General features: G+C 43.0%; 1 protein-coding gene across 6 annotated transcripts in view; it reads right to left on the reverse strand.

Annotated features, from left to right (window-relative positions):
- FAT3 (FAT atypical cadherin 3) overlaps positions 1–24,966 on the reverse strand; it is a 634,277-nt gene that overhangs the window by 44,652 nt on the left and 564,659 nt on the right. For all 6 annotated transcript variants that reach the window (XM_074335616.2, XM_019737552.3, XM_074335615.2 and 3 more), the window contains 6 exons: positions 14,945–15,334; positions 12,188–12,402; positions 10,859–10,996; positions 9,742–9,885; positions 6,352–6,549; positions 2,705–3,503 (listed from right to left, as the gene is read on the reverse strand). In XM_074335616.2, the coding sequence (XP_074191717.2) occupies positions 2,705–3,503; positions 6,352–6,549; positions 9,742–9,885; positions 10,859–10,996; positions 12,188–12,402; positions 14,945–15,334 (1,884 nt within the window). The remainder of the gene's footprint in view (positions 1–2,704; positions 3,504–6,351; positions 6,550–9,741; positions 9,886–10,858; positions 10,997–12,187; positions 12,403–14,944; positions 15,335–24,966) is intronic.

The following is a 24,966-nucleotide window of genomic DNA, read 5'->3' on the forward strand; positions in this document are numbered from 1 at the left end:
CCAGACTACACATATAGATCCTAGGCTTCACCTGGACGCTCCTGTTATATCTGAGTATGGGGCTCAGCAATGGGTATTTCTAGTAAGCCCCGCGTGCACTGGAGTCTGAGAGACCTTCTGCCATCCTAACGTGGTATTGTGAGGCTGAAGATCCGTCTGCTGAGAAAAATGAGATTATTTGAGTATTCCTACACAGTACATAGCACTGGGGTCATGATTCACATAAAATGGAGGAGTGCATGTTCTTAAGATGCAGATAATAAAATAGGGGCCCAAGATGAACCTTTATTGAATCAGTATGCCACTCTCACCAGCTGTACGGCCCCAGGCAAGGCATGGAGCTACCACACGTATAAAACGGAGATTATCATATATCACCTGGTGGGATAGGACTGGGCCAGATGACCTTTTGGAGTCCTTTAACCACTAAAATTGACTATTTTAGTTTATAGCTTAATTATAAGTGTGACTTGAAGGTGAGAAGAAGCTCTGAGGTGGACCTGAGTGCACAGAGCTCTCACTGAGGAAAAGTTTGCTTTGCAAACCAAGGCCTCTTTGTGGGATGTCTGGGGGCTGAAGCACAACAAATTCTAGCATTCTGGGCTTACTGGGATAGAAAGGTTTATGAGGAGTAGAGAATAGGACTTCTGGGCAAGGATACCACCTTGAAACTTATTGTACTTAAAACATTAGCGTCTCGTGCAAAATGCATAGCAAGCCCCTCTCTCTCCCACAAAAGTCAACCCTCTAAATCCCTCCTCTAACAAATTCTGCCAAGTCTGCCCTCCTCGTCTCTTCGTGATGAGCTCATACTCATCCCTCAGGACCCAGCACCTGGGTCACAGAAAGCTTCCCTCTGGCCACAGCAGGGACTCTGTTCTTTCTACTCCCAGCATTTATTGTAACAGTATTATTACAGACAGGTACTTGCAAACTGACCTCACAATAACCAGCTCCTATGGGCAGGGTTTGTGTCTGTTTCTTATTCTGAATCTTCAGTGCCTAGGACATTATTGTCTCCACAAATTTTTGCTGAGTGAAACAAGTTCTCAGAGCACAAGGATTAATTAGCTGGTTTAGTTTTTCCTGGAGGGTCTGTCTGGGATTGTGGTGAGTGTCGTTTGAACCCTGCTGTGAATCACTGCATAAAGGCCCTAGCAGAACATTGGTGTATAAATCAGTTTGCAAAAGAGGAAATCTAGGTAAGGCGAGGACAGCTGGCATTCATCAATCCTGCATGTTGGTGGCATCTGTCAGAAAGGCATTGCACCTAGCATGAATGCTTTGAATTACTTTGGAGCTAACTTCCATAGTCAACAGGTCAGAGAACATTGCATCTACCTGATGAAAACACAAACAGAACTCACTTGGTACCACAAAGTGAGTGGCTGGCACTCTTCTGGGCTGCTTGGAAGCTGTCAAAATGTCTCTCAAAGGGAGCTGTGATCTCTGTGGGCTTCCTCTGATGGGCTTATTTTCCAAATGGCAATGAAGAACTTTCTACAAGGGAAGTGGCCAGGGGCTCTGCCTATCCTCAATTACCTAAAGTGATGTTTTACAAATGGCCTCTCTTTGGGCCACAGTCCCTTTGGGCTAAGTTCACACTGGCTAGAAAGACTCTGGGTGCAATTTTCTTAAAAGAGGGCAGTGAATTTATGGCTCCACATGTCAGAGAGAGGAAAAGAGGGAGAGAGAAATGCTTCTCGCTGACCACTGTGGGCATGTGACTCTGTGCAGTTATGGCCTCTGATCAGGAAAGGTCAAGGTTCAGTAACTCTAGTTACATCAACAAACAGGAAGCATTCTGTCTTCTCTGCTGCTCTGAGGGCGGAATCCATCCGTTGACCGTGCTCCCAGATATCTGGCCCCGTTTTTTACCGAAGCAAATCTAACTGCCCTTGCCCTCTGCAATAGCTTCCTAACTAGTCTCCCTGCCTCTGGTCTGACCCAGTCTAATCCATCCCCTTCTGCAGCCAGCATGTTTTTGCAAAAGAGCTGATCCTGTCACTTCTTCACTTCAAATCAGCCAATGGTCCCCACTGCCCTGGGATCATTTCTAAAATCTTCATCTTAACCTAACCCTTGTGTGGTCCTTGAGCTGGCTCATCAATCTGATTTGTCATCACTCCATGCTCCTTCCAGTGACAGGAAATCTGTTTCAATCCCCTCTGTGTAGGTTCCTGTCTTGCCCTTAAGCCTTCCTTATACAAGCTGCCCCTCTGCTTGGAACGCTCTCCCTCTCCTACCTGTTTTTACACGTCTAATTCCTATAGGTTGGTGCAAAAACAATTGCGGTTTTTGCAATTATTTTTTACCTTTTAGACCACAATTACTTCTGCACCAACCTAATACTTACCTTTCACCTCAACCTAGAGATACTCCCTTTAGGAAATCTTCCCTCTAGATTGGGTCCTACCACAGGAGTTTGTACTTCCCCTAGCAATACTTCTTGCATGGGCTCAAGCTAGCCTGTTTGTATGTCTGTGTTGCCCATAAGCCACACCCTCCATGGGAGTAGGGGCTGAGCTTGTGTCGTTTACCCCCTCAGCCCCAGCATGTCTCATGGTGACTAGACACATGGCAGCTGGTCAGTAAATATTTTGCTGAGTGAGTGAATGAACAAATGCATGCTTACGAGGAATGGTAACCCAGTTCACTCAACTCTCAGGAGGTGAGGTGGGCGGGAATTCTAACCTGCACTCACCGTTACAGGTGCAGCGCACGTTCCTGTAGAAACGCGGACACACAAAGCTGATGCGAGCTGTGCTGTAGGTCATGAGTGCGTGGGAATCCAGCGACAGGCCTTGCTCGCAATGCTGCTCCTGACAGTCCAGCCCCGAGCAGTTCTTTTCCAGGATGGCTGAGATGCGCATGACGTTCTCCAGATGTCTCCTGGCGTTGGACAGCTTCTGGATCAGGTAGGCCGGCTTGTAGAACTCACTGCTGTGCATCTCCACCGCAAACAGCATGTCCAGCTGGTTGGTGCCCGCCACGGGCTGGATGCTGATGATGCGCAGGCTGTCCTGCTTCTGGGTGAGGACCGCGTTCCGCAGCGTGCGCCGGAACCCGCGCATGTGCAGCCCCACGAAGTCCTCAGGTGACACATTCTCAAAGCGGATGGTGACGGTGTTCTGCAGCATCTCGTGCACCAGCTGCTCCACGTGCACCACCACGTCGATGGGCACCTGGAAGCGGCCGTCACTCACCGACACATTCAGGACATACTTGCCGCTATCCAGGCCTCCCAGGGCGATGATTTTCCCATCGTGGCTGTTCACTTTGAACAAGCTTTTCTGCTCCGATTTCAGGGCAAATGTGAGCACGTCATACATGTCTTGGTCTGTGGCGTGGATCTTCCCGATGACCCCACCGGGAAAGTCGTCCTCCATGGTGACAATGAAAATTTCCAGAGGGATGGCTGTGGGCTTATGGATACTTTCCTCAATGACCCGCACACGGATGTAGGAGTGAGAAACTTGCTGGGGTTTGCCAGAGTCTTTTGCCTAAAACAACCAAGAGAGGGAAAGGCAAGGAACTAAGACAAAATCATAATCATTTGAAAAAAGCAACAAAACTCAGAAGACATCTGCTCCTTTAAGCACCATTTTGCTTCTTCCTCTGTCCCCTGCCACTAGTCGCGAAATGCTGAAGATGCGGATTTAAGTAAGAGGAATGATTTATCACCTTTGGAACCCACATGTACACTCTGCTATGGACAATAAAATGCGTCAAGACAATACAGCCGGTGGGGATAAATAGGGAAGGAGTCTAGAGGGTTCTACAAGATCCAACATGCCCACAACAGGCTGCTCTTGTTTTAATTTTGGATAGAAGCCACAAGGGAACCTCATCAAGTATCATTCCCACTTACAAGAAAAAATTTTATTCTCTTGGGATTCTTTCCTTTTGATTGGACAAGACGGCACCTTTCTGCACACTTAAGAAACATTATTTAAGTGGGAATTTTACAGTATTAAGGTTTAGAATGAAAAATGGTAGACCAAAAGGAAAAGTAGGTAGTCTGAGCAAAAACTTTTGATTTTCTTTCTTTATATCAGAATTGATGAAACAACCATTCTGACAACAGATCTTTTCTGAACATCTGCCATGTGCAACGTGTAGCCGATGCTGTTGGGCTTCAGTGAAGGGCAGATTCCCATGGGCTGGGTCCCTAGGGCAGGTGTGGTTTTGTATGTGGAAGGTAGTGTCAAAGGTGTAAAAGCAGGGCCTTAGGTGTCCCGTAGATCTGAGTTTGACTCTTAGCTCTGACACTCACTACATGTCTGGCATTAAGTAAGTTACTTAACTTCTCTGAGTTTCAATTTTTATATCTTTAATACAAGAAAAATAGTATCTACCTCACAGGATTCTTGTGTTGTAAGGGTTAAAAGACACACTGATTGCAAAGTGCTTAGCACAGGCTTGGCCCCTAGAAGCACTTATTACATGAGAGTTAATGTGATTGTTATTTTTATTATTAGCATTACCACATGCTTTATTTGATGGACATATGTGAACCAGAGATGCTGACATGGAAAATCCACATAGGAAAATACACATTTAGCAAATTAGGTGGAACTAGAGGTTAAACTGTGGAGGGCCTCAATCGATAGTGATGAGTTTGGATTTTATAGGCCAGAGGTTGCCCACTCAAATGTCAGAGGCCAGAAAGATGACAGAAAGGCACGAGCTGCTGGGTGTAAGGTGATGCAATAGTGAGCCTGTGGCCTGAGAAGGACTGGAGAGTCATGTCTGCCTAAATACCATGAAATTCCAAATCTAAAAGAGTCTGAGCCAGAATTTAGCCTGCAGTCCACACATTTTTAGGCAGAAGGAAGCCACAGATGGTTTTAGTTTAGAGCAGGGGTTAACATGCCTTTTCTGAAAAAAGCAAGATAAAAAACAGTTTAAGCTTTGGGGGTTATATAATTTTTATCAAGTACTCCGCTATGAGTCCAGCATGAAGGCAGCCACAGAGCATATGTAAACAAATGGGTGTTTCAATAAAACTTTATTTATAAAAAGTAGGTTGAGGACATGATGTGGTCTAGGGGCAATAGTTTGTTGCCCCTGGTTTAGGGGAATGACATAATCAAAGTGGAATGATTAATCTGGGAGGGGGATGGGGCAGATCAGAAAATAATGAGGCTGAAGGCAGAGGAATCACCCCAGAGGCTTCTGCAATAGTATGAGGATGGGGCCATATAGACTAAAGTGGGCCGATGGCAAAGACAGTGTGACCGATGCCAATGCACACGGGGACTTTACGAGGCAGAAACGCAGGATGTGATGGTCGTTTAATATAAGGGACCAGGAGGAGAAAGCTCTGGATGCTGCTGCCAAAGTCTGTTTTCTAACGACCAGAGAAGATATGCAAAGAACTCTACGAGCTTCTGTCACAAGGCACTAAAACTCTCTCCTGCACTTGAGTACCTACACTGTGATATAAAATTATTGACATAATAATGTTGGAGGAGTGGGTGGCAACTGAAGCATTAATTGACATACTGAGAGCCCAAAGTCATTAATTTGGAAGGCTTCATGGAGGAGAGTAAACCACAACTTATCAAAAGAAATAATATATACAATGAAATGCCATACAAATAAAGAATTACTATTGTGATTATTACTACCATTAATTATGACGTTAGTTTGCCTTCTGTGGCAATTGTGGGCAAAAAGATGTCACTCGGTTTCACTGATGGGACACACATCTTGGTACTGGCAAAATTCATACATGGGAACTTTCTGATGCTCTCTCATTTCCTGTTCCTATCCACACCCTTTCCATACCTGTTACTTTTGCCTCTTTGTCCCATTTGATTTTAAACAGGCCAGTGACCTCGAGGGAGCGCGAATATTGGGAAGCTATTGCCACCTGAGTGCTTGGCCCCTCCCTATCTCACTGGGAAAACTTACCAAGCAGAGGTCTCTTCAAAAGCAGAGGCCATGATATGGCTCAATGAGAACTAAGATTGGTGTTTTCCCAAGGGGGTGATGTGGCGAATACTACTCAGTACAAAGCACCAAGCCTTGAGCAATTAGTTGTCTTTGGGGGTTAATTAGGACCCCAGGAATTTTTAGAATGCAGATTTAGGCCCAGTGACTGTCTTCTTGGCACACCCTATAGGAATGTCCCTTCTGAATTATGATGCTTCCCTTCCTTCCTGTTCAATTTCACACACAGAGGCCACTTTTATTGGTGTGAAATTGAATTTGAGATTAAAAGGGGAACATTCCTGCATGGTAATGAATTATGTTGACTCGCTCCACAAAGGAAAACCAACCAACGGGCACAGAAACAAGCACAAGAGAAAGCCAGCCTGATGTGCACAGAGCAGGAGGCCATACCTGGACACACAGCACAAATTCCGGAGACTCTGTGTGCCGGAAGACCACAGCTGATCTCAGGATCCCATGTGGGTCCAACACGAACTCCTCCTCCTCATTTCCCGACAAAATAGAGAACGAGAAGGGAGGCCCATTGTGAAAGGAATCTCTGTCTGTCACCACCAGCTGCAAAATGCTGGTGCCTACTGGCTTATTTTCCTGCATACAAGAGGATAGTAAAAAGGAAAATAAAATTACACCTCTGTTCACATTTTAAGAAACCCCATCATTACCAGCCGAGAGTGCTGTGCTAGAACACAGGGTTTCGGGGGAAGAGATTCCCTGTGATATTATCTTGTCTTCGAAAATATGCTGGCATCTGTAAGCATCACGCTTCTTATCTTTGGCTGCCTCCCCACAACTGCCCCATGAGACAATGAGCTGCAGGTAAAAACACCAGACTTTGCTTTGAATAGGTTTATAGGTTCCAAGGATGTTACTGCTACACCTTATCTTTGGGTAGGCTGGATATGCCCTGAGTTCACCTGTACAGCTCTGGGAATACATGGTACTCACCCACTTTTATGATTACGTCTAAAGTCCTCTCAGGCCAAGAACACATCAACCTCTCGGGATGAGAAGTCCTTTCTTCACATTTGTCACAATATGATCATGCTAAGGCCCAACACAACATTGGACTTTTTTGGGGAGATAGCCTGGCAACTTCCCATTAAATATACGAAGGCATATGTCAGGTGGGAAAAATGGGGCTTTACTCCCAGTCCTCAGAACACAGTTTTGCCATGTTTCTCGAGGAAAGGGACAGGGGGATAGACTATTTCTCAACTTTAAAATGAAGAGAAAGGAAATTTTTAACTTCAGAATTTTGGGAAGCTCTGATGTTATTACGCAAGCATTATTTTTTAGAGTCTCTCTTCCTTTCCTCCCAAAATGGAAACACAAGGGCTCTTTGTCTCTCCTTCTTGGGTCAAAAGTTATCCTCATTTTGAAAATGCCAAATTAAATTCCTCTGTAGCTCAGGCATTGGTTCCCTGGCCCCACTCTGTTTAGACTTTAGATTATCACAGCTTGGGCCTGAAGTCAGTTTCATTAGTTCAGGCCTTTTGATGACATCAATTTAGGATTAAATGAGTTTGGGTCATAGAGGTGAAGACAATGATATCCTGTAGTTTGGAGGGAGAGTCATGCATGGGGCAGACACACTCAAGTTTTATGTGCTGAATTAGTCTTATGAAATCCATGTGTTGGAATAAGAAAACTATTCTGGGTTGGAAAAAGGGAGAAACATTTTTTTGAAGGAGAAAGAGAAAAGGACCTCAAACACCTCTTAGTTTGTTCTTTCTCTCAAGTGGCCTTTTGGTCTTCAAGAACTAGGCATGGTCTCCCTCTGGAATCAGTTGTGGAACACCTCCGCCCAGCATAGCTTTACTATTTCACACCGAGAACATATTTAGCACCACACAAAATAGAAGATTTATTGATTTGTTTGCTCAGTCTATAAAGGCTATTTCCTCCACAGGAGATAGATAGGTAGATAGATGATAGATAGAAACATAGATAGAAAATATCTGTGCCCTAGGGTCACCATCTGAGAAAGAAGGGTGAAATATAACAGACAGGCCGTGGCGTTGCAAACATGAGCCACAGTCACAGCTCACGGGCAGAAGTTCTTGGTTCTTTCTCTGTTGACTTCCTGTTGGGCATGTGAAAACAAGTCTGTCAAGCTGATGGATGTGTGTCATAAAACTGAATATTGAGTATGCAAAGCCCATTCTGTTTAGAAGCGAGCACACAGAGGCAGTGAGAGGCAGAGAGTGCCATTGTGGGCGACAGCCATGGAGAAGAGCGGTCCGAGAGACAGGAATGGAGGAAGGTGTGTGAAAGCAGGAGAGGGATAAAAATGCACAGCTGCTGGAAAAAGCATCAGAAAGGAGAGGAAAACCAAAATACCACCGGTGAAGGAATCGGGTTTCGCTGACAAAGGGGTAGGAATGAAGCAGAGAGCTGCTGGCTTTATGAAGCCTCTCAGCCCGATTCCCAGACAGCTCAGTGGTACAGGGGGAAGCCAGCTATGGATAGCCAGACTCAAAGTCTTGAATGTTATTCCACAGGGGACCCTTGAGCCCTGGCTCACTTTCGTCTTACCTTCTACCCACAAAGCCCTGCGAACCCATGGGGAGTGATTCAGAGGCCGAAGTGGATCAGGCAAGAGCTGATTCTCTAAAATTTCTCTACTGCCCTTCCCATCTCCCCCACTCCCGCCCACGACATGTATATCTATCCCCGTCTCCTCTAAGTTCTCCTCCACACCGACAGTATTCCTGGACTGGATTTCCCCATCGTCCTAAAGTTGGGCTTCCAGCTTCTAGAAATACTGGGAAGTGAAGGTAGCTCGGCACCTTGTACTGTGCTAAGGAAATTATCTTTGGAATAAGAAAAAAACAGATGGAAAAAAGAGTCATTCCCTCTGATTACAGAATATTAGCAGTACATTACTCTATCCTGCAGTCTAATTTTATAGAGCAGGATTTAAAGTACTAAACAAACTGCTTACAGAAGAGGGATTTTATTGAGTAGCAGCTGTATTTGGATGCCCAATCTCCCTTGACTGATGACACGGTTTGTATCCATTGCCCTCCCATGCCAGCCTAGCATAAAGTGGTTTAAAGGCAGCCTGTCATTGTGGAAAGAGAAGAGCTTTTGTGGACGACAGACCTGAGTTCAAATCCTGACTCTACTCCTTAAGGGCTGCATGACCTTGGGTGAGCTAGGTAACCCCTCAGAACCTTAGCTCCTTCCCCGGAAAGTGGAAGCTGATCCACCATCCCACTTCACAGGGCTGTGGTGGGGACAGATGGTGTAGGTAAAGCACCTGACAATTGAAAAAACCCCATTGGTAATAGTGTTTATTAATGTTTATTTTGTTATTTTTATTTTTTTTAATTTATTGGGGTGAAAATTGTTAGTGAAATTACATAGATTTCAGGTGTACAATTCTGTATTACATCATCTATAAATCCCATTGTGTGTTCACCACCCAGAGTCAGTTCTCCTTCCATCACCATGTATTTGATCCCCCTTACCCTCATCTCCCTCCCCAACCCCCTTACCCTCTGGTAACCACTAAACTATTGTCTGTGTCTATGAGTTTTTGTTTCTCATTTGTTTGTCTTGTTCTTTTGCTGTTTTTGCTTTATATACCACATATCAGTGAAATCATATGTTTATTAATTAGTTGCAGCAGAAGAAATCAGGCTCTTTTCCTATCAGCCCTATGATGGGATGAGTAGATAGTAGGTAAAAACAATAATAAACTATGACGAGTAAAGCACAGCAGAGGAAGGAGGCTAAGTACATAAGGACAAGTGCCTCATAGCCAGGTTTGCTCACCTGGATCACGGCGGTGTAGTTGGCAGGTGTAAAGACTGGGCTGTTGTCATTCACATCAGAAATGTCAATGTTCACGGTGGCTGTTGACGACATCACAGGAACGCCACTGTCTACTGCCTGGACAAGCAGCGAATATCCAGACACCTGTCGAGGCACAAAGGGCTGACAGTGAAGAAGCACCTTCTTCCTTCTGTGCACACTCAGGGCACTGCAGGCTCTGCTTTGCTAAACATCATCCATCTTCGCTTTGATTCTAAACCAGGGTTTCTCAACCTCAGTACCAGTGACATTTGGGGCCAGATAATTCTTTGTTGTTGGTGGCTGACCTGTGCACTGTAGAATGTTTAGCAACACCCCTGGTCTGGACCTACTAGAAGCCAGTATCACCTTCTGCCAATTTGTGACAATTGGAAATGTCTCCAAACGTTGTCATCTGTTCCTGGAGCGGATGGGTGGGTCTGGGGTGGGGGTGGAGCGGTGCAAAACCACTGGAGGTTACAACCACAGCTCTCTGCCTTTGTTCAAACACAACCACTGTCAACATTGATCTGCCTTATTTATCAGTTTTGATACTTCTGGAGTTATGGGACTGGATTACCCAGTGAGGTCTTTCTGCTTTTTCATCACTACTAGAACACATTTTCCCATATTTAATTTCTCTTTGTGAAGACATATTTTTGGTCAAAAAAGACTTACTTTAACCTTGCACAGAGGAATTTTCTGAGTCTTTCTTTTTGACCTAGATCTTTTCAGATGATCCTTTTGTATCTGCTCACCTAGGGCTAAAGCTACTTATGAAACCAGGACCACAGGACCTCAATGCTGAAGATACATTTCTGTCTCCTTGCTCTAGGAAGGACCAAAATTCCAACCAACCAGAAAGACACATATTTGCTTTTCCTTTAAAACATCCATAAATAAGAAACTGCCAGTATCTATTAGCAGAAAATTATTTTAAAGGTCTAACCCAGATATGTCATGCTGTGTTTCAGCCCATCCCTGTTTACTCTCATTATTTAGAAAGGAGAATCTTCCTGTTTAAACTCATGGAGCCCGTGTCTGATTCCATTGAAGGGATGGGTGTGGATGGGAAAGAGGCTGGCCTAAACTAGCTTACCCGTTCCCGGTCCAATTTCTTCTTAACCTTCACAAGTCCCAAGACAGGATCCACAGCAAATTCATTGTCCCGATCTCCATTCACAATGGAAAAATGAATCTGTCCATTGGGCTGGCTATCTGCATCTTCTGCTATTAGCTTCAAGAGACAGACGCAAAACAAAGACATGACACAAAAGGAAAGCTTTGTTCTTATTAGAGTCCCAGGTCTGCACACATGGGCACGGCTCTGACATTTTTCTTAGGTGCTATGCCCACCAGTGACAGTGACCATGCCCCCAGGGGAAGAGCTGATGGGTTGGCTCCAGGAGGAAAGCACCATTGCTGCAGCTACCATTTTATTTCTGTTAATTTTGACCTGCCTACAACCTGATGCTTGCTTGTTAGGCTTGATTTTCCTCAGGCCTTGAGCTAATAAGGACAGAGCCAAGGGATAGGGATACTTTCACGATTCTTTTCCAATCCTGCAAAATAATGAGTCCATCACTGAGCTGGGCATTCTCTAAACTTACACATTTCCATGTTAAGAAAGCCCAAGAAAATTCCCTTTCCCATAAAGCCAACACACCCTTCACTGTCTGCTGCTCATGTTGGTGATGTTGGAATATATATGTAACCAAAATAGTCTCATAGTGTCAAGGAAGGAGAGAGGACCTGGGACGTTTACCTCTGATGTGTAAAGAATATACACCCACAACCTGGTGCCATGGGAGCCAGAGATAAGGCTGAATGGAAGGGACCTGCTCAATCTAGGGATGGTAAGGATGGCAAGGATGGGACTCATTGTTACCGAACTGTAATTTATAAGTCTGTGTTCTCCCAACACAGGGCTTGTCCATGTTTATATTAGAAAAAGTTCCGTCTGGAAGAAGCTCCTTTAAGAGTGTCAGATACATCTTAAATTTGCTCCCATTTGCAGCTGCCCTAGTCGTGTGTGTGTGTGTGTGTGTGTGTGTGTGTGTGTGTGTGCAGGGAAGAATTTTATTCTATCCTTAGCCACCTAAAAACTTATCATCTAAGGTCACAAACTAGTAGGAACCATCATTAAAAATTCATTCCATGGTATGTTTTGTTTTCTTAAAAAAATCATTCCTGGAAGGAAAATGATTATCAGTCACTTGTACCTTGATATAAATAAATTTATCAGACCCTTTCTAATAGACAGATTGGAGAGGGAGCGGTTGAAAGCCAAGTACCTGACTAGAGTTCGTGGGGATAAAAGGATACTGAAAGGAGAAAGTATGAAGAGAATCAAGACAGACTTTGCTCATTTTTTCACTCTACTGAGGATTAGTAGCCCCAGATATCTGGACGTCACACTGGCACCTACCAAAATGACAGAGTCCCCAACCAAGGCATCTTCACTTATGACGGCACTGTACACATCTTGGCTGAACTTGGGAGGGTTGTCATTCACATCTGTGAGGTTGATGTTGACGGTGGCCACGGCGCTGAGAGCTGGGGTGCCCCCATCTTTGGCTTCTACCACCAGGTAAAACTTTTTGCATAATTCATAGTCCAGGACTTCAGATACAGAAATCCCCCCTTGGAAGAAAAATGGGAAGCTTTAGATTTGATTAAGAAAAAAACATTGGTCAGCAGTCCCTTAATTATGGAACTTTTTATGACATCATCGCCAGCCAAGACTTTTAGACATTCAGGAATTTATTTATTTAATGCCCTGCTGAAAGCATCCAGAGTCTCATTAATGTTGTCAGTTAAAATACAGCTATCCATCAGATACAACTGAAGACATTAAGTCTTTGCATGTTTCTGCAGTAGTTCCTGAACTTCTCTCAAGCAGCCTGAAAGGCCCTGGCATTATTCACCATCATGTAACTAGGGAGCAGGGGCAGGAATAACATTCCTGATAAGTGTCTCCCGATGATTCCTCAAGTGGACCCAGGCTGACCGAGGATGAACTGAGATATGTGGGTGTGAACATATGACCCCACCTGTCGTAAATAAATACTTGCAGACTTAACTGAATTGAATTAACCACTGTGGTACCTCGCCAAGTTAAAACTATGATGGCACAAAGAGGGCAAAGAATTCAGAAATCTCAAGGTGTAGTGACATAATGGAAAAGGAAATACCTGGGAATCAGTGGCCAAGAAGTAAGTTTAAGTTCAGTGTCCACAACTACAGAACAGAGCTAATGCTTATGTCACAGAGATATTTAAGTTAAATAGAACAAATGGAGGTAGCTGGGTGCCTCCCCTAGCAGAATCTCCATGAGTGCTAGTTCCCTCTCATCCTAGCCCTTTCTGGTGAGGACCCAATCCAGTGTTCTGTAATTGCTAACTGGTCATTATACTTCCTGCAGAGCAGTTCTCAAGGGTATTGACCTTTCTCCACCCAGAAAAATAATCATTAGGACCATCCATTCACATTTCCAGAGAGGCAAATTCTCCAGGAACTAAGGCTGCTCTTCTACTTAAGGTGAGAAACAGAAGCCACACCTCTAACAAGAACCTATTTCTCCCCATAATTAAGTTTTCTTAGCAATTATCACCCTTAGAGCTTTATATTGCACCCCAGTCTTGTTACCCGGTGACAAATTTAAATAGTTGTTAAGCATTTCCCCATGGTGTCCATATACAGTGGCTATAAAGAGACAGGCTAAGTAAGGCTAACATATTTAAATGAGGAACACACCCATACATTTCAATTTGAAGTAATGACCTTAATAAACAGAGTTACTGCTGGGAGTAGCTGCTAATGTAATTCCCCCATCAATATCTCCACCTCCTTATACTTAAGGGCAGGGACAATATTTCCTTCATTTTTCCTCCAAAGCATAGCAATGTAATTTAGAGGTTAAGCATGTATTCCAAAGTCAGGAAGATCTGAGTTCAAATCCTAGATTCCCCACTTATTCACAGTGGACATTAGGGAAATTATTTAACCTCGCTGAAGTTATGTTTTTCTCATATGGAAAATGTGAGAAATAACTAATGATTTAACAGGAACCTGGCATATTGGCCATGTTAAATAAGTATTGCTAATTATGATAGTTTTTTGTTCATGTTTACTGGACTATCCAAAGAATGGACCTCCTTTGCCACCTTGCTCAACAAGTGCCTATTCCTTGGGTAATGAGGGGATTATGTACAATGGCCAGAGGTGTGAGATTCACCGTTTGTATCTGCAAAATGGGACTTTCTTGACTATTCATAGAGGAATAAACAAATGAGAAGATCCATGAAAGTGCTTTGAAAATATTAATACAAACACTCTATGAAAATACAAGAGTGGATATGTTTACTCATCAAAGAACATCCAAACTTGTATTCTGAATGACCATCTTTAGTTACCCAAACTGTCCCTAATACTCCCTGATGAAGAGAAAGGCTTAGGGTTTTCTTTCTGTTCTTTTGGTTTATTTCTAGGCACCTTTTTCCTAGATGATGCCACCTCTTCCCTCAGATTTTGAAAAGCACCTTTGAAAAGCATGTTGTGAGAAATCAGTGTCATGACGAGGAGCAGTGAACAGGACTCAAATACGGTGCCAGTTCCAGATGACTGGGGTGCTGGGTTGAGAAGGCCTGCAGGTCGCCTTAAGGTCACTTATCAATGTCTACCTTGGTAGGTGACCAGAGAGTGGCAGCCTGAGTGTGGACAGTGGCAAGTGGATGCTAATCTCTGGAAGTACTTCCAAGCATGTAAACATAGGATCCAAATTAAAAACAAAAACAAAAAATAGAAACCAAAATGAAAGAGAGAAACAAACCCTTGCAGTCAGTGTGCAAATACTACTTCCTATGCCCAGCAAGGAACTACATTACTGCCCCCCCCCCCCCAACTTCCTCCGGGACGTACTGGAGCCAACCTGAGGGTCACGTATCTGCCAAGTGAGCCCACAGCTGGGAGCTGCAAACTCAGCAAGGGACCTCCTTGGAAGCAGAGTGCCAGAGGGCACTCTGGGGTCTGCCTGCAGGCCCTGCTACGGGAAGTCTTGTTTCTGCTGCCAGGGAGGTAGCAGGAGGAGAAACAGCCCACCAAGAAAAGTGGTTAGAGGATTAGGAGGAGAAGCAGAGGAGAATGAAGCCTTGAATTCTAAATACATAGGTTGCTGTTTACCCACCTGTCTTTGGGTTGATCCTAAATTTCCCTTGTTCATTCCCAGACCTGATGAGATACGTAATCTCAGCATTTGTGCCAATATCTTTGCTGGTGGCAAACACGGCAAGGACTTGGGTGCCAGGGGAGGTGTCTTCAGGTACTGTCACCAGATAGTCCCTCCTTTCAAACACGGGGGGATTGTCATTAATGTCCAGGACGGTGATGGTGACGGTGGCGAGAGAGGACAGGGCCTTTCCGGGGCTCTGGTCAGTGGCCTGCACGCTGATGTTGTAGGAGGGCTGCTGCTCACGGTCCAGGGGCTGTTCCAGGATGATGATGCCAGATGAGCCTTCAATGGAGAAGAAGCCATTGGCTGAGTCGGCCAGGGAGTACACGACCTTCCTGTTGATGCCTGCGGGTGATGCAAGAACGGGAGTGCATGAGCAGGCGGCCTGGCCCTCTGCACTGGAATCTTACTGCTGGGCTGACTTTTGAAATGTCACACAAAGAAGAACAGCAGTTATAGAAACCCACAGCTACAAAGATGTAAACTTCAGTTTGTAAAATATACACACTACATTAAATGGTAAAGAAATAAAAAAAAAATATTGGCAACAAAGATGATAAATAGTTGGACATTCTTAATATAGTAAAGAAAAACTCTACGATGCCAATAGCTATGTGGGTAAAAAGATGTGCCAGAGAAGGAGAAATACCAATTAATTAGTTAATTATTTCAACAAATATTTATCTAGACTCTCTCAGGCACTATTCTAGATGCTAGAGATTTTAGCAATGGACAAGAGTCTAACATTTCCTGAGAAAATTTTTACATCCTAGTGGGAGTAAATAAGAAATTAACAACAACAAAGAATCAATATACATGGCATGGTAGGTAGTAAAAATGGAGAAAAATGAAGCCCCTCCATCAAAGGGGGAGTTTGGGAGATGGAGGGAAGAGTAGTAATTTTAAACAAGGTGGTCAGGGAAGGCCTTGACATTTCAGTAAAAACCTGAAGGAGAGGCAGGAGTGACAGTGCAGCTATCTGGGGGAACAGCACTCCAGGCGGAGCAACGCACAAATGCACAGACCCTGAGGTACGAGCCCATCTGGCATGTTTGGGGAGCATTGTAGAGAAGATCAGTGTGATTAGGGTCAAGAAGAGAGGAAGCAGAAGATGAGACAGGGTGGTAAAGGGTAGGGAGCAGACTGAATGGGGTCATGGTGGTGAGGTGGGAAGCCATTGGAGGGCATAGGAGGGGAGTCATGTGACTTAGAGTTTAACCGGAGCATTCATTATGCTGGTTGTGAACGGAATGAAGAACAGCAAGAGACGCAGCAGGGAGACCAGCTGGCAGACTCCCACAGGAATACAGGTGTGTGATAATGGCAGCTGGAACAAGATGGTGGTGGTGAAAGTGGTGAGAAGTGGTCGGGTTCCAGATCTATTCTGAACATGTAGGTGGTGAGAAGTGAGGGGGTCCTGGATGTATTCTGAAAAGCTTGTTTTCTGATTGTGAAGCTGACAAGATACGGGATGTGAGAGAAAGAGAAAATTTCAGAATGACTCTTAAGTTTTGGCCTGAGCAAGTAAAAAGAGGGAGTTACCATCAGCTGAGTTGAAGAGGATACAATAGGACCAGGATTTGGACGAAAGATCCGGAGCCCCATTTTGAACAGATTAAGTTTGGGATGGACATTTTAGATTCAAGTAGGAAGTTAGTATAGGAGGTTGGAGATCAGAGAGGTCCACGCTGGAGCTATACATTGAGGGTCATCAGCATTCAGACGGCCCACAGAGCCATGAGAATGCACGAGGTCATAAGGGAATGTAAAGAGAAAAAAGAAATCCAGTAGCCAGTGAGCCTGGAGCACTCCATTAAAGAAGGAAGAAGATCTAGTCATAGGGTGATCTCCAGTTCTGTGATTTAAAGTGAAAATATGTCAACCAGCAAATGTCCATTAACAACCTGCAAATTAGTGACTGATGATTGGATTTACTTCTGGTTCTGAAGACTGATTTAACTGTTTCATCAGAGGATCTCAGTACTTAAAAATGGTTTATAAACCTCAAATTTGCTAGGAGTTAAGATTTGTCAGAAGCAAAATTTAACAGCTTTGTAGGCTGAAAAAGCACCAGTTTGATCCTAAATGCTCTTATGACGACAGTCATTAGTCATGACTTTAGGTGCGACAACCACCTATAAATGTCTTTTGTGAATCATGGACCCCTAGAATATAAGCGCTTAGAGGGGAGGGCCTAAGCCTGTGTGTGTTGTTTCTATTATAACACCTAACCATGGAGACAGACACTTGGCAGTAACTCCCTCAATGTACAATTTCCCTTAAGCCCAAGTTCCCAGCAAACCAATAAAATCATATATCTAAAGGGGATGACATAAATTGCATTATGTGGCTTTAACCAAAAGGTCAACACTAAGAGCTTGTTCTTGGTTCCATTCCAGAGATATTTTTTTCCAAAGTTTCATCATTTACTTTATCTCTCAAAACAACCACCCTGTGATATATAAACATCAGCCTCTGATTTTATTGGTGGTGGGATTAAAAAAAAAAAAAAGAGGCTTTCCTCTTCTCTTGCTGCCCCTAGAAATAAGGCCCCAGAGGCAAGGTTTTAGGGATGCTTCCTGGCTAAGTTTATAGTGTCTGCAAGATTAAATTCTTTAAAATAAATTCCTGGGTGAATACATAGAGGGTTGTGGAAGTGATCAAGTTTGCACCTGAAAAATAACCCTGTCTGGGTGTCAAAGCTGGTTGTGTGCCCCAGAAGCTGCCTTGACTCATTGGATGGTCTCAGGACACCTCTCAAAGTTACAAAAATGCATTTATGGAAATACAGAGGGTGCCAAAAAAATGTACACACATTTTAAAAATGGTAAAACCTATTAAAATTGTAACACAATATATACCGATAACAAAAGATGAATACAAGTCATGTTTGACTTCTGCAATTATAAGAGGTCCTCAAAGTGGTTACCATCAGCATCCAGACACTTCTGATTACCGTGAGCTACTACTTGAGCAACGTTGACCAAAGTGTCCACTTGTGTACATTTTTTTGGCACCGCCGGTGTATCAGTGACTGACATAAATATACCACATAGGTTTTCAAATCATACACATTCCTTGCAGATTTAACTTCCACCCCCAGCATATGGAACACCACTCTTCTCAACAATAAGATAGGGCAGGAAATTCACGCAGGGGTTTTCATCTGACATCTGTTGACAACTACAAAACCCACTTCACTGATGCATAAAACAAGGGCTGATGGTTTGCCTGGTGCCACTAGCATTTTTTGGTAAGCACCAGGGACGAACAAAATTCTGTTTTCCCAAGGCTCCTTGGTCAATCCCCTGAAGGATTTAGGATCAGTTCCTGGACATGCTTGCTCTTCAGGCCTAAAGATCATTTAGGAAGAAGGTAATTTTGGACTCATTATCCTAAAAGCCATGGTGCTCTGAGCAGCTGAGTTAGGAGAGATAGGGATTGGATTTGCACACTGCACTCTCTGTGGCAGCAAGGCCTGAGGGAAGGTGTTTTAATGGCTACCTATGTTTTTTTCACTGGGACAGATAGCTGAAATCTAATTAAAAATACCACCCGTGTTTCCAGTCTGCCGCTTTCTCATCCAGCCCTACTCAGAGACACTGCTCTGCTCAGATCCCCAAGCAGGAGAGGCTGTGTTCTCCCAGGGTCTTGCTCAGCGGGCTAGCCCTGTTGTTGGAGCATTGCATTTATAAGACTGACAATCAGCCACACAAAGACCATGGCTCCCCTCCAGGGAAGTTTATTGTTTACCTCTACTTTCTGTTACCAATCAGACTGATAGGGAAGAAACCAGAAAAGGTGGGGGGTTTGGGGGAACGCAAACCAATGAACTGGCTAAATGGTATCACTTACGACTTGGTAGCTCTCAAGAAAAGAGAAGGATGTATTTTTGGAACATATTAAGTCCAATTGAGACACGATTGTGATGGATTTCAATGATTTCTAGAACTAAAATTAGGCATGTAAATGCCCATTTGGAGGCAGTACTTGTGGTATAGCACTTTCTTGGCTATGTTTCCAGGAGATGAAGTACTGTCTTTGTTAAATGAATGCAGGTCACGTCACTAAAGTGGAAACTTCCTATCCAAGGGCGTTTGATAATGCCATCCTTCAAATCACCATCCCTTTGCTACATACCCAGCAGAAAAGATGAACCCAAGCAGGAGACACGCTTGCTAATTGGTCTAATGCTCTTACTGCACGTCACGATGTGTTACATTAAGGTACAACAGTAATCCATTATTTTGCATCTGTGTTTTTAAGTATGTAATTCTCTCCTTCAATTTGAGGATAATTTAATGAGGATGGAGCTACTTAGCTTCTTAAAATGCTGAAATGCCAGGCTTCCAGGAGAAGTATGACTTTCATTGCAAGTGAAGTTTCTGCACGGTAACTGTGGCAAACAGAGCAGGCAGGACTTCAGAGGATTAAAATCAAATAAAAAGAGAATGATTAAAATCCTTATTTGCTGAAAGGAAGTAATAGGTAGTGGCATTTTGTGGAGTGGGGTTGAAGGACAAAATAGCACATAAAAATTCCCAGGAGGGAAGGCTGTGAAATGCTGGGTGGCTTTCCAAGGGCATATATATTCCCTCCCTTGAAAGATTTCTAAATAGAGGCTAGGCTCCTCTCCACTGGGCCAAGTGGGAAGATAGACATTTTGGACTGTTAATGTGATCCAGCCTTGGAAGACAGGAGACCTTGCTTCTAGGCCATGGTCTGCCCAAGCTATATAAGTGGACTTGAGTAAGCCACCTAACTTTGCTGGGGCCCAGGTCTCTTCATTTTAAAAATGACAGAACCCAGGTCAGTTAAGGTCTAGATGATCTTCCAGCACTGTGATTCAATGTCCAAGTTAAACTAATGGTGTGACTTCATTTTTATTTCCAAAGGACTGCTGTCTTCACCCAACTGCCTATTAAGTTGCTAGACCTGGGCATAACTGGGCCATATCACCATAGACAAAGTCCACAGGAAGCTTGATCATGATGAGCTATTGGATTTTCTGGATTGGAAGAAAACTTAACACAGCAGATTCATACCATTCAGTTAAATATCCAGAGCTCACACATATAGCTTACAGCAAGGCTCTTATACCACTTCTAGGATCATCCCCAAAGACCTAACCCAGTGTCAGAATAAGTCAGCTTTCTATCTGAGATTGTTCAAGGTGTTAGAACCAGCACCAAAACCCAATGGTGAGAGTGGCCAACATAGCAAGTACATTGAGAATTTTTTCAACCTGGCCTTTAAAAAATGCCTTTTCCCCTGCTCCTAACAAGCTCCCTAAATTTGAGGAACGTAGCACGAGCTCTGTTATGCTTACTTTGAGGTTTTATGATAGTAGCTGCTTTGACTCTGTCAGTGCAGGGCCTTGTCTGTGACATTCACCACTACACCCTCCAGCAACTGCACAGGATCTGGCTCGTGCGTAGGCAGCACACACAGAACGTGGGCTGTACTAAAATTGCTACAAACTGGCTTTTATAAAAGGGTTTCAATAGATATGAAACAGATATCTGGGGAAGAAATAATCTGACACAATCTCAATAATCAGATTCTAGTGACACTTTAAATTTTGGTTCTAATCATTTTATGTCAACTTCATTGAAGTATCATAATTTACATACAATAGCATGAATGCGTTTTAAGTGTCCAGCTCATAAATGCTGACCTTTAGGAAACCATGGCCCTCACTGAGACAGAGCATTGTAATCACTCCTTAAAATTATTCATGTTCTTCATGTCCCATTGCAGTCAGTCACCCGATCCCAGGCCCCAGACAATTTAACAACTTGCTTTTAAACCAATATTTCCTCCTGCTTTCATTAATACCCATTCATCAGCGCTTAAGAGCTCACAAGTATATTTAGATTTCAGTCTTTATGACCCAAGTGTGGTGAATAAGGCACGCTCTTATTTAAACTATAAGGATTATCTTTCGCACAAAAATGATAAACAAAGCTTTGGTGCTTGAATATGTCATTGCATTCCTTTGCCATGGCCTTATTCTTCCTAGACAGTGGTTACTTTTGAAATGTGCAAGGGTTCTGTCTTTCTCAAGGAGTCTCTAGGTAGCTACGACCTTCCCATTTAATAAGGACGTGCCAAGTGCCACGTGTTTGATTACTCTAGGCACTTCACTGAGGGGCAGTGGAGCCCAAAAGACATCATCCCTAACTCTAGTAGCCTAGAAACTTGACAAGGAATTACTCAAACTACATAGTTTAGAGTTTCTTGCATGGCTTCCCCTAACTTCCCTCTCCCATCTGAATCAGAATGCTGGGTTCTTTTGATTCTACCGCTGAGGTACCTCTTGAATGTCTGGTGGCCAGGTCTCACAGCCTTATGGTAAGGCTCCCACCCTCTCTCACCTAGACTGCTGCAAGACTGATGATTACAAACTACCTCGGACTCTATCCTTCCTGGCCAAACTTAACCACAGTTTTAAGTTCCTAAAACTGGATCCAGTCTCGCTCTAGCTGCTCAAGTTCACTACTGACTTTCCACTACTTACTTACAGATAGAAGTGAAATCTTGTGAGAATGGATTTCCAGTCACCTGCTGTCTGGCCCCAACCCACCCTTTCAGTGTCATCTCCTGCTCCACTTCCATCATGTACCATCTACTCCACTTATTTTTGAAGACATCATGTGCATTTATTCCTCTACGCGTTTGCCCAGGCTCTTCCTTCTCCCCAGAACGTTCTCTTCCCCTCCTTCTTTGGTCGAAATCCTACATATTCTTTGCAGGGTCTCCTCTGGCACAGCTTCTTTAATTTCCCCAGTTACTTCCTTCTCTTTGCTTCCTTAAAATTATTTTGCATTATCATTTGTTATATTATGTCCTCTCTCCTACTAGATTAAGGCATCTTTTAGGCATTGAAACTGTGTCTTATTACCTTTGTAGCCCAGTATTGAATGTAGGGTCTTGCAAGCAATAAGAGAGCAATACATGCTGAACTGCAGAAGAAACAAGCGGGGAACCAAACAAGTGTATGAGCATGTTAATGCAATGAAGGTAGGTGATATGCATACTGCACAAACATGCCCAGTGCAAATGCATGTGTTAAAAGAACTGAACAAACTCAAAGGAGTGCAACACAGGGAAGTCAGGAACATTTAATATGAAAAATGTACATAAAACCTACATAGATAGATAACAAGCAATTGCTAAATAGATGTTTGCATTTGTGAAAAAACCTGGTATCCATAGAATTTTCCAAGAATGAAGACTGGTTGAATAAATTATAGTACATTCATATCACAAAATACAACATATATATATATATATATATATATATATATATATATATATGTATATATATATATATATATATATATATATATATATATATATATGTATATATCATCATATGAAAGTGTAAAAGAATATATAATGATATGGAAAAATGTTGCAAGCCAGTGAAAAAAGCAGGTTACAAAATAATATCTAGTTTCTGAGTCCATTTCTCTAAAGAAAGAAGGCCAAAGGGACTTCTGTCAAAACGACAACAGCGGTTAGAATTGACTTGTTTTTCCTTTTTGCTTGTCCTAGATTTTACACAGTGGACACAGAACACGTTTGTAAAAAAAAAAAAAAAGCACTATTATACAAAAATCATGAACGTGGAAAATAATCCTTTAATATCAATTTTGGAAAGAAGTCAAATTTTCAAGTTATTTTCCAGGCCAGCCTAATTTTCAATATACATAGCATTTGAAATAATTGTAGAAAAACATACATAGATATTGTATAAGAATTCTTTCTCTGGATACTTCCATTCCTCATTTTAGTTTCTGCTCATACTGAGTTTACTTAGAAAATCATTTTTTTTTTTTTTGTTAAAAGTCTCATTATAAAGTTATTTCAAGGGATACATTTTTAAACTTTTCTTTTTACCCTTAAATTAAGTTGTAGAAGAAAATGGCTAGCCTGAAATTCTTCTCTCATTGTCTGTGGGAGGCAAGTAAAATCCCATTACAGTGAAAGAGCTCAAATTGATTGCTCTTTTCTATCTTTAAAATATGCCTGCAGATGATATGAAATAAACCAGAAAGTTGCCATGAAGTGGTCCAGGGAATTGCTATTACTTTTCAAGTTAGAAATGACTTTTAAATAGACTCTCTAATTATTCCTGTTTAAAACAGTGCCTTTTAAAAGTTTTTCATTGGGTGATGACTACCCTGGCACATTCCCACGGGCAAAATACCAACTCTGGGGTCAGTAGTCTCTTGGTTCTTTGAATAGTAAAAACAAACAAACAAACAAACAAACAAACAAACAAACAAACAAACAGAAAGCAAAACAAAACAAAACAAAAACAAACAAACAAACAAACAAACAGAAGGCAGCACCAGTCTCCAGAGTCAGGGAGATCCTTGATACCATAAACCTCCTGGGAACTTGCCAGTTGGGTTGGCACCAGCTCTGCCAAATAGGATTGGAGACTGGATTATGAGGTCCCATTCAACATAAAAACGCAGGGCCCTTTACAAAGTGTTACGAAGTTCAACACAGCCACAGCAGAACATTAAACCAGGCATGGAGCCTTTCTAAGAAAGGGGTCCTGTACAACTGTAAAGTCTGCACACCCAGAAAGCTGGCTTCACTGCTGAGCGAGACTACCTTCTGTGACACCTCAAGGTTCCAGCTCATCTGGGCATAAACTCTTTCAGTCTTATGGCTTGGTATTTGGTAGTCCTGGCATAACTGAATGTAAGTAAATTAATTCGTCAACTAAGTACTCAAAACTTCATTTCTGTTGGTGCATAGAACTTGTTACCCAACAGTAATACTCAAAAGGTTCCCTAAGTGAGTCACTATAAGTATGAACATTGCATTGATTCATTCATCCGTCCAGTAATGACTGGACTTTGGCTGCCTGGCAGACATTGGGGATGCAAAGAAGACAGGGTCACACCTCGACCCTCAAATGGCTCCCATTCCTCAGCAGACAAACATGTATATAGTTGATTATTGGAGAGGGGTGGCCGAGGGAAGTTTTCCAGAGAAGAAAACAACTGAATTGAGTCATGAAGAAAGACAGGAGCCGTCAGGAGTACCAAAGTGGAAAAGTGATGAAAAGAAGAAGCATTTCAGGTGATGTGAACACATGCAGAGGTAAGAATGATGAACCTGCAAGACATATTCAGGGAAGGGTAAAGGGTTCAGTGTTGCTAAATTATAAGGTTAGAATGGTAGGAGCTGAAGCTGTCTCTTTTCAGAGCCACTAGCAAATTATCAGAGCTGTTACAAACAATTATAACTAGAATAATGTTCAAACTGGGCATAAGTTAATGGATAAATTAGCAGAGAGAGAAGAAAGAGATTGGAAGGAGGAGCCGGAGAGGGTGTGTGGGTGGGAAGTGTCTTGTAATATGTAAGAAGTTATTCAAAGAGCTCGCTGGCAGATGATGGAAAACATAATTGTGCCTGTCAAGGAGGCTTTACAAGGTGAAGTGAGAGCATATTTCCTGCAGCAAAGCTGATAAGCACACTCCACTTCCTGCAGAGGCAGGAAGCCAAAGCTTGGGGGGGGGAGGGGGTCCTTGGATTCTGCACAAAATGCTCAGGGATAGGTGGAAATTCCCCTAGATACCCTAGCACTCTCTTAAATCTGTCGTCTGCTTTGCTGCGTGTTGGATTAGGATTGATCCAATTGAGCAGCTCAGAGGTATGATGGCAACCGGTGGCAAATGTGGATGAGTCCGTGTGTGAATGCGTGAGCTTATGGGAATGAATCACTGTGATCAACTGTTAGAAATCAGAAAGCCCTGCCCATGGGTGACGGCTAAAATGCTTCACTAAGATATCCCTTTCTGAAAGGAACTGGCTGTTTCATTTGACAACTACAGTAGTTCTCCCTTATCTTCAGGGGATAGGTTACAAGACCCCCAGTGGATGCCTGACACTATGGATAATACCAAACCCTATACAGTGGTACCTCGTTTTTCAAACATAATCCACTCGGG

This window comes from Rhinolophus sinicus, chromosome 14, assembly GCF_057876585.1.
Source record: "Rhinolophus sinicus isolate RSI-liver-muscle chromosome 14, RSI-T2T, whole genome shotgun sequence".
NCBI classification, from domain to species: domain Eukaryota; kingdom Metazoa; phylum Chordata; class Mammalia; order Chiroptera; family Rhinolophidae; genus Rhinolophus; species Rhinolophus sinicus.